Raw genomic sequence first — 10,697 nt, 5'->3', positions numbered from 1 at the left:
ATTAGGCAAATCTAATACATAAGTTCCCTTGGATTCGGCCGCTAATCAAGCTCCATTTCCAAGGCGTAGATCCACATCTCCTTTGCTAAGCCTCTTCACGTCTCTTAACCCCTGTAAATGATTACAAAGGTGAGAACCACAACCGGTATCCAGTACCCATGTCATAGTGGAAGTATAATTTACATCAATGACATAAATTTCCTTAGGAATTTTATCTTTTCGAACGATGATTCCTTCCCTTATATTTCGCAAATATACGGGACAATTCCTAAGCCAATGTCCCATGCCATAGCAATAATGGCACTCATCTTCAACTTGCTTGAAGTTTTTCCCTTTCTTTCCCTTCTTCTTAAACTTTTTGCCCTTGGAAGCAAGAACTTGATTGCTTGAGCTCCCACTAGTTTTGACATCTTTCTCTTCCAAAGACAAAGATCCTATAGATTTTATGAGGCGGTCTTCTTGAGACCGGCTCACAAGAGATCTTGTAGTACTAGGAGGTTTAGAAAAAGTGATGAAGTTTATGTTTCCATCCGAACCTATCTCAAAATGAAGTTCTCTAGTAGTGTTGAAATCATTGTTGAAGCAAACGTCGTTAAAAACATTGTGGCAAGACTCAATGGTAATCGGTGTAGTAGCGTTTGATGGTTTCATTGTAATGAACTACAAGTATGGAGGAAAAGGAAATATTAACATTTGTCTTTTTATATCATACTAGTAAATATTTCAACAAGATATGAGCATTTATATAGCGACCTCTACCCAACTATTATAAATGATTAGTTATGGCGATTTAGCGATGCATGCAACATATAAAAAAAATGCAAAGCATAAATAAAATCCTAGTATGGCCTTCCTAGAATAGTAAATCTAATAAACTATTACAAATTCGAAAACCAACTCCTTTGGTCAATTGAACTTCGGTCTTGACACGCATTTCAAGGCAACACTTTCTTTAATGGATCGCCTTCTCGAGTGGCACCGTCTTCAAGGAACACCGGAATAAATAAATTACATAATTTCCTATTATACATTTGTAATTAAAAATAAAAATAAATCTATTAAATTACAAAACGGTGATACGAGATCACAATAAATTACAACCGAATCGATATTCCCATACATTTCGGGTAATACCAATTAAAACTAAGGCCATACTAAGTAAAATTACATAATTCAAAATTACATAAAATTAAAATATGACAATCATAAATAAAATGCTGCATTATAATATGTATGAACATGCCTAATTTTATGCTAAATCGCCTTTAAGGAGCCAATATCGTATATTAATCGGTTTTTACGGATTTGCGTGATTTAACCTTTTATAATCACAATAATTACATAAATTCATATTTATGTACAAGTTAATTACCCTAACCATCTTAGGACTCAAAATTAGTCTCCACTAACATTTGACAATAATTAACTTATATTTCTTAATATTGTTCATAAATGGACTCAAAATACAAAATTTTGCCATAAACTTCAAATTAAATCATAAAAATTTCAAATAATTTTAAAATTTGAAATTTAAACTCATGAACATTCTGGAAAAATAGCATGACACTCATAATACTCAAAAACATAGGTTACAAATTTCGAAAATTTATCGAGAAAAACAATGTTGCGGTTTTATCGGATTTATCAATTATTACCATAAAAGTATGAGAAAAAATTATTTTTATTAAATTTTTACTTTTAGATCTGAAATATATGATAAAATGCAACATGTGACATTTTTTCTTAGTCATGAAGTATGTTTTAGCATTTTTACTAATTAAAGTCACTATTTATGTGATTTTTCATCAAAAATTCATAAATCATGCATAAGACTTCATTATAGACAAATATTTTATACACATCTTTTAAAATTGTATGTGACAACATACTAAATTTCTATGACCAGATTCGAAATATAACTCATATTAACCTATTTTCCCATTTAAATACGATTTTAACTTGAAAAATCCATATTTCGAGCATAACAACTCATTTTATTATGAAAATTTACAGGCCATTATTATATAATATATGTGAAAACATATCCAAAAACCACTGGAAAAATCGAAGTTTAGCTATTTTTAGTCCAAAAATGACATTTTTAATCATAAAAATCACATTTTAATGCCATTATTATTAAAAATGAACAATAAAATCCATAAATGAACCAAAATATCCTAAATACATTTTAGGACCAGAAACTTTAACATGCAAATAAATTTCGTGATATTTCATAATAAACACAAATTTATAAGTTTTGTTTGTTAATCGTATAACTCGGAAAAACAATAACCGATTTGCATGCAAACAACCTGGCTCTGATACCACTTGTTATAAATTATTAATCTCATTATTTAACATATTAATATATGTGAGAAATTATTTAGTCATAAAATAATTACAAATCTTATGCATGCAAACATAATTCGAAATAGAGAAGAAATCGTTATTCTTACTATGGATTTTCGGATTAAAAGGGCACAAGTAAGATCCCCTTCTTACTTGTTCTTGAGCTTTCCTTATATGGAAGAACAAAGATTCAAGTTTAGAATCCCTCCCAAAGATGTATACCCAAGATAACCTCTTAATAGATTAATATTACTTGAACTAGAACAATATTAATCTTACTAAAAATTGAGAAAGGAATTTTGGGAGTTATTATCTCTCTAATTTTTCATAATATGTAGAGAGGAAATTTTAATTTCTTACACTAGAAATTTTTATGTGAAGTTGTGAATGAATATTAGAGAGAAACACTCTCTATAATGGCCCTTTAGAAAACCGGTTATAGGGGGGGTGTTAAGCTTAATACTCCCTCTTTATTTTCGGCACTTTCATAAAATAGGAGGTCCATTTTATATTTTGTCATTTGTCAATTTGTCATATGTAACATGTTACATGACATGTCACAATGTAATGTATTTTTAACATATTAAAAATCAACGTATTAATAAAAATACGGCATGTACAAAAATCGACTTAATAATTCATAATTATTTGTACCAAAAATGGTTTATCAATTATAAATCACAACGTCTTGTATTTATAATAAATTATTCATTCAGTTTCAATTGTTTCGTAAACAATAATTTTATCCAAGTAATAAAACAATTTGATTACTTAGTCTGTATCTTTATTTAATCAAATTACAATAAGACACGTCAATAATACTCACAAAATCATCCGTCAATTTTAAGCAATTTAATTAATATGTATCAACATACGATCAATTAAATAATCAATTAAGAGTGTTACCCTTTAGGTATGACCTAAGGGGATCAACTGATCACCACCGTCGCACGACAGTAATGTCAAACTCTAGTCAGCCAATCATTACCGATATGTGTGGACCAGTTGACAGTAAAATATTACTTCCCACATGTATTCTTAAAATGAGATTTAAACATGTGATCATCATGATCGACAGTTGTGATCGCATTATTGTCGGAGGACACATATTCCAACAATGACCACCTGTTCACAACATGGCATTTATAAACCCATCTCTCGTATGAACCTTATCGCTGACACAAACCTACCCTTTTGGCTTTCACCCATACCAAAATCTCCATCTGAGGCCCTCCGTGATCTGAATTGGAGAGCTGCCATGAATGTCGAATACAAAGCTCTTAATGATAATTATACTTGGGATTTGGTACCTCGTCCTTCAGACTCCCATGGGATTAGGTGTATGTGGCTATTTCGCCATAAATTTCGTTCCGACGGCAATCTTGAGCGCTATAAGGCGCGCTTGGTTGTTAATGGCAAAACTCAGCAGGTCGGTATAGATTATGATGAGACTTTTAGCCCTGTTGTTAAACCAGCTACTATTCGCAAAATTTTAAGCCTCGATGTATCCCGTGCTTGACCCATTCATCAGCTTGACGTTAAGAACGCTTTCTTGCACGGTGATTTATTAGAAACTGTGTACATGCATCAGCCCCCAGGTTTTGTGGATTCCTCTGCCCCGTCTCATGTGTGTCGCTTATGTAAATCTTTATATGGGCCAAAACAAGCCCTCCGGACTTGGTATCAACGATTTTCAAATTTTATTATCCCACAGGGGTTTCGAAGCAGTAAGTGTGATGCCTCATTGTTTATCTTTAACGATGGCTCCAATATGGCTTTACCTCTTATTATATGTGGATGACACCGTCTTAACTGCATCTAGTACTGCTTTTCTTCGGTCTATTATTGCTAGTTTGTCTCATGAATTTGCCATGACAGATTTGGGCAAGCTCCATCACTTCCTCAGCATCACTGTCACTCGCTCTACAACAGGTCTTTTTCTCTCGCGAGGTCAGTATGCTCGGTCTATTCTTGCCCGTGCCTCAATGACGGGGTGCAATGCCTCTACCACGCCCGTTGACACGTCATCCAAACTCAGGGCGACCGATGGTCCACCTTTTGTCGATCCTGCTCTTTACAGGAGCCTTGCAAGTGCGTTACAATATCTTACTATAACGCGACCTGACATCCCCTATGTTGTTCAACAGTTGTGCTTATTTACGCACGACCCACGGGAACCCTATTTACACTTCATGAAACGTGTCCTGCGTTATGTGAAGAGTACGATGGAATTTGGCCTTACTATGTCCGTATCCAAGTCGCATTCTCTAATTGCTTATTCCGACGCCGACTGGGCCAGTTGTCCCGACTCGCGCCGTTCCACTTCGGGATACTGCATATTTTTAGGTGATAATTTGATATCATGGTCCTCTAAGCGCCAGGCTACGGTTTCTCGCTCTAGCGTCGAGGCCGAATATCGCGGGGTTGCTAATGCAGTTGCTGAAACCAGTTGGTTAAGAAATTTGTTACTTGAACTTCACATGCCTATTCGCCATGCTACTCTGGTTTATTGCAATAACATCTCCGTTGTTTATCTTTCTGGCAACCCCGTTCAGCACCACTGCACAAAACATATTGAACTTGATATACACTTTGTTCGTGAGCAGGTGCAGCTTGGCAAAGTACGCGTCCTTCATGTCCCCTCTACGTTTCAGTATGCTGATATATTCACCAAGGGGCTTCCACGACAACTCTTCAATCAATTTTGGACCAGTCTTTGCGTCCGCTCTCCTCCCGCTTATTTACGCAATATTTTGTACTCCCTCCTATTCATAATAACTCTCCCCCTTTCCTTTTTCATCTATTCATATAACTCTCCCCCTTTCCTTTTTTTAGTAAGTTTTATACTTATTTTAATCACCTCACCCCACAAAAATACTCTGCAATAACATACTTTATCTTATTTTAATCAACTCATCCCACAACAATACTTATTTTAATCATCTAACCCCACAATAATACCTCACAATACCTTCCCTCTCTCCAATTATCTCACCTTACCACAATACTTTAGCTTATTTAATTCAAACACCCTTAATTCTCGTGGCACCCTCCAATAGGGAGAGTTATTTCGAATAGGAAGGAGTATTTCCTCTTATTAGGCTAGATTGTATATCGTAGATATCCTTTCGTGTATTACGTTCACATCTGTAATTAGCCTTGTACCCTAACTATGGTGCTGCTTGGCCCGACTTTTAGAAGTGTTTTTCCACTAAATAAGCACAAGCTAGGCCAAATAATCAATTTTGAAGAAGTTAAAACAAGTAAACAACTTCTTTTAAGCCCAAAAGTCAATTTTGAGAGTCAGAAGTAGAAGCATCAATTTGGTGCTTCTAGCTTTTACTTTCATTTTAAAGATTTTTAATGCATAAATGACAAATTGTATGTTGTAAACATGTTAAAAAAAATAAAATTAATACTTATGAATTCATATTTTTGATTCTCTACAAATCGAGACCCATTTGATATACTTTTCAACAACAAAATTCGTTTTTTTTCATCCGCTTACGTAAAAAGTCTTGTTGAAAAGTCGTTTTCTGTAAAATATTAGGCGAAACACCAACAATTTTATCAAGAAGTAGCTTATTAAAAAAACTCATTTCTAAAAACAAAAACAATTTTCCTAAAGCGAGGCCAAACATGCCCTATATGTACTACACTCAATAGAATGACCCGATTAGGGATTCAGTTATTTACATTTACTTTGTGAAATCTTATGATAAGCATTCTACGGTTAAATGTAATTGATGAAGAGTAGTTATATTAGGGTCGGCCTATGACATACGAAGTCTCGGGTCTCGATATTGTATTTAAGCCAATGATGATTAATGAGAAAGGCAATATCTTGGGTAATCATCAGGTGGAGGGTATTGATTACGGTGAAACTTTCGCCCCTGTGGTAAAAATGGTCACTATTCGTGCTTTCTTAGCTGTAGCTGTTGTAAAGAAATGAGAGCTCCATCAAATGGATGTGCACAATGCCTTTCTTCATGGCGATCTTGACGAAGAAGTCTATATGAAGCTTCCCCCCGGCTTTGGAAACGGAAAGGAGGGAAAGGTCTGTCGGTTACGCAAATCCCTGTACGGCCTTCGACAAGCTCCTCGTTGTTGGTTCGCTAAACTAGCAACTGCCTTGCGCCGGTATGGTTTTACTCGGTCTTATTCTGATTATTCTTTGTCCAGCTACACACAGAATACTACCTCTCTTCACGTCTTGGTTTACGTGGATGACCTCATGACGTGGCCGGTAATGATTCTTTGGCTATTTCGAAGTTTAAGAAGTATCTTGGTGACTGTTTCCATATGAAAGACCTAGGTGTCTTGAAATATTTTTTGGGTATTGAAGTTGCCCGAAACTCCAAAGGAATTTTCTTGAGTCAGAGAAAGTATGCCCTTGACATTATTTCTGAAACCGGTATGCTGGGTTCCAAACCCGTCGCCACTCCCATTGAACAGAATCATACACTCGGGGTTGATACGGGTGAATTTCTTGACGATATCGAGTCCTATCGAAGACTTGTTGGGCGCCTTGTATACTTAGCTGTAACACGGACCGATCTCTCTTACGCTGTCCACACCTTGTCTCGCTTCTTAAGCAAGCCACGCAAGGTCCATTATGACGCAGCTCTTCGTGTTGTTCGCTATCTCAAAGGTAGCCCGGGTCAAGGCATTCTTCTTCGTTCTGATAGCGAGCTCGTTGTCACAGGTTGGTGTGACTCCGACTGGGGCAGTGATCCTTCAACTCGACGGTCTGTTTCTGGGTAGCTCGTTTTCCTTGGTGCCTCCTCCATTTCTTGGAAGACAAAGAAGCAGCAGACGGTCTCCTTATCTTCAGCCGAGGCCGAGTACAGGGCGATGGCAGCTCTCCTTTGCGAGTTAAAATGGGTCAAAGGATTGCTCCTCAACCTAGGCGTGTCTTTTTCGTCTCCCACGAATGTCTACTCCGACAGTCAGTCCGCAATTCAACTCGCTCAAAATCCCCTTTTTCACGAGCGAACGAAGCATATCAAGATTGATTGTCATTTCATTCGTGGTGCCATTACTGATCGATTAATCCGTCCTTCTCATGTAGCGACTAAAGAACAAATAGCTGATATTTTTACAAAGGCCTTAGCATCGACTCAATTTGTATTTCTCCTCCGCAAACTGGGCATTCTTAATATTCATGCTCCAGTTTGAGGGGGGGGGGGGGGGGGGGTATTAGAGCCGGCCTATGACATACGAAGTCTCGGGTCTCGATATTGTATTTAAGCCAATGATGATTAATGAGACAGGCAACACAATGATTAAACACAAAACATAACTTAACAAGTGAAGTTAACTTTGTGGTTCAATTTTTACTGGCCGGCGATATTTAGACCTAGATCATTTTACTCGTTATCCCCCTTATACTAAGAGAATAAGAAAAATGAAAATTTTCCCGCCTAAATGCTATTAGCTAGAAATTGGGCCTAACTTTATCTGGATATGTATTGGACCTAATATATGACCTTTATGTGTCACAGACTCACAGTATCTTATCAAACACCGCAACTTTTATAGTTGGGCTAAATGTGTTTTATTGATTATTATCTCATTTGTCCAATATATTTATCTTAAATGTCGTAAATATTATATTTAAAACGTATGCAGATTTTAATCATTTTATTAAAACCAATGTGTGCTTTTCACTTTTTTATTCTTTAAATTTTTTACTCCGTTTAAATTGTTACTCCGTATGTAGTAACAAAAATTACAAAAATAGTTATATGCTTCAAATACGTAAAAATAAGCATAAGTTTTGTAAATAATCTTATTTTTTTAATCACATACTTATTCCGAGTAAAAATGAAAGATTCTCTCTATTTTAATTCTTAGTATTTTTGCACATTAACAATTGTAGATAATTAAAAATAAAATTCAAAGTTCGTTTATATACTATTATTAGCTCTAATTATTAAGTTCTCTACACATGACCATCTAAAATACCGTGCATTCGTGCATTCGCACGGGCTCTACACTAGTTATTTATTAAGCAGTTTTAGTCAAGTTAATTTTTCTGGTTAAAGGCTTGCTGGTTCAAAGAGTTTTGATAATAAATCAAGAAAATGTTAGGGTAGAAAATAAGAGTGCTTAAATGGACATGACGTATGGCTTAGCTAATTTGGCGTTGTCTCAGCAAAGCAGCCATGCAATGCAACTGGGGAAAATAAAGGGCGTTGAAACTTCGACTGATGCCAAAAAAATAAATCAACTTTTAATCCTCTTTAAAAAGTAAAGTCAGCTAACGCGGTTCTATTTTCTCACTGCTTTTTCGATAATCCAGGCATAAAGTTGCAATTACGATGGGAAATTTCGAATGAGACCCGATTATTAAAGGCGTTTTTACTCTTCTCTTGTTTTAATTAATCATTTTAGTATGAACTCTTTTTTGGACCGACACTTAATGGAGTCATGTCCTATGTTTTGACATTTCGTATGCAAGTACACCATAATGAACATTGACAAAACAAATGATCCGTATTAGTAATTGGAGAGGTTTAATACTTTTCCAAAAGACAAATGAGGGATTACATATGTAATTACCATCTTATTTGTCTTGTGTCTGATAATAAGTATTGTTGTACTGTAATTCCCAATTGCTGGAGAGGATCTTAGTTGCAAAGAAATATAAAAGTTAAAAGTTACGCTATTTATTGCTAGATGCAAATTAAACTAGATTGTTTGGTTTCAATGAAGTAACAATTTTCATGATTTTGTAACTAACGTAAAATGGGAGAAAGTTTGCTTGGATATGACTATATCAGTTATCTTGTGCATTGTTCAAGCTCAAAGGACATTCAAGTTAAAAAAAATGTGTTATAAAATCATTAATTTGACATGAACTATCAATTTAACATTTTGGTTGAGATGGTCTTCAATTCTAACACACTATCATTGCTCAAATGCACACATTGCTTTACTTAATCCATCTTACCATTGTCGTCCCCAGCTATTGATTTGAACGAATTAAGATGGAATATATTTTCCAATTAAATTCCATATGATATGTAACGATCACCATAAATTAGATGATACTACAATCTCCGGTCATTTACCCATCTACAATAGGTGGGTAGCATTACAATATAATTGATATTGAAACCACAATCTCCGGTCATTTCATTCAGTTCTTGTTATAAGGCAAAACACGGTCCGGGTCTGCTCAAAAGTAGGCTTGTACGTAGCTTTGCCAAAAGCGACAATAGGGGCTAAGGAAGAGGACCAACGACTACATGAGAGGGAAGTTGCTACAAAGCTTTGCCCCTTGCTTTATTATAGAAAATGTCATAAACCAACTAAATAACTATATTCCCTCGAAATTCCAGCTATAGTACCTCAATCCGAGGTTAGATAATGAAAATAACCAAGAAATTGATGAATGTCTGACTACGAGGTTAAATAATGAAAAACAAACCAAGAAATTATATGAATGAGTGACTTGATCTATAATTCGTATTACATAAAACACAAGTTACTCATAAATCTCTTAGTTAAGTCTAGCATCGATATGTGACTCATGTTGTGGGTGCGAACATCTTCCATGACCCTAATAGCCACCCCAATTACAAGGGCATGGTGGCGGATAATGAGTGAACATAACATTTCGATCATTTCCACGTAGACGTAAGTACTCTATTTGTCACAATGAATAGTTACATTTATTTTATTTTGTGAGGGAATATAACAAATGTAATATTAACTGGGACGGAGGAGTATCTTTTTTACTACACTCCTTAGTTACTTACTATCAAGTATCAATTGATGAACTTAATTTTGGGCCGAATAAGATGAACCTATACAGGTATAAGTGTATAACTCACAAAAGTGAAACTTCCCTTGTGATGGGCCATAATCAGCTAGGACATGAAATTCGGCCCGTAAGTGTTCCTAGAGCAAATTTGGGGTAAAAGCTGATACATGAACAAGAATGTTGTATACATATTAGCTAAGGGTAAAATTATTGGTGAATTTTAAGACAAGACTCACATGAGTTTTGAGATAAAACTCACTCAAGACTCTTAAGAATCTACCCAAATTTTGAGAAAGTATTAAATTGAGTTTTGGAAATTTCTACAAGAGTCTTGACCCCACTTTTTTATAATTATTACAACCAATAAATTGCTACCATGTGTTGTACTATTATTGTTTCCTTTTTACCTAAAACCTCATAAGAAAAATGTACTCCGTAGTAAAAAAGTAGAGTATGAGGTAAGTCTGATGAATAATGTATAAAGTTTGAGGTGCGTCTGAACAATAAAATAATAATAAAAGTTAGTGTAAAACTGATGTAGCAGAATCTTAATACTTTGATAAGTCTCACCAATAAT

The 10,697-nt window shown here is 35.2% G+C and overlaps 1 protein-coding gene across 1 annotated transcript; it reads left to right on the top strand.

The window, feature by feature from the left end:
• The first annotated feature begins 3,466 nt into the window (after nt 1-3,466).
• LOC141616986 (putative mitochondrial protein AtMg00820) lies at nt 3,467-3,868 on the top strand. Its single transcript, XM_074434155.1, has one exon. The coding sequence runs from the start codon at nt 3,467-3,469 to the stop codon at nt 3,866-3,868; it is 402 nt and encodes a 133-aa protein (XP_074290256.1).
• The last annotated feature ends 6,829 nt before the right edge of the window (nt 3,869-10,697 follow it).

Source organism: Silene latifolia, chromosome X (assembly GCF_048544455.1).
Source record: "Silene latifolia isolate original U9 population chromosome X, ASM4854445v1, whole genome shotgun sequence".
Taxonomy (NCBI): domain Eukaryota; kingdom Viridiplantae; phylum Streptophyta; class Magnoliopsida; order Caryophyllales; family Caryophyllaceae; genus Silene; species Silene latifolia.
This window is presented reverse-complemented; position numbering and strand designations above follow the sequence as displayed.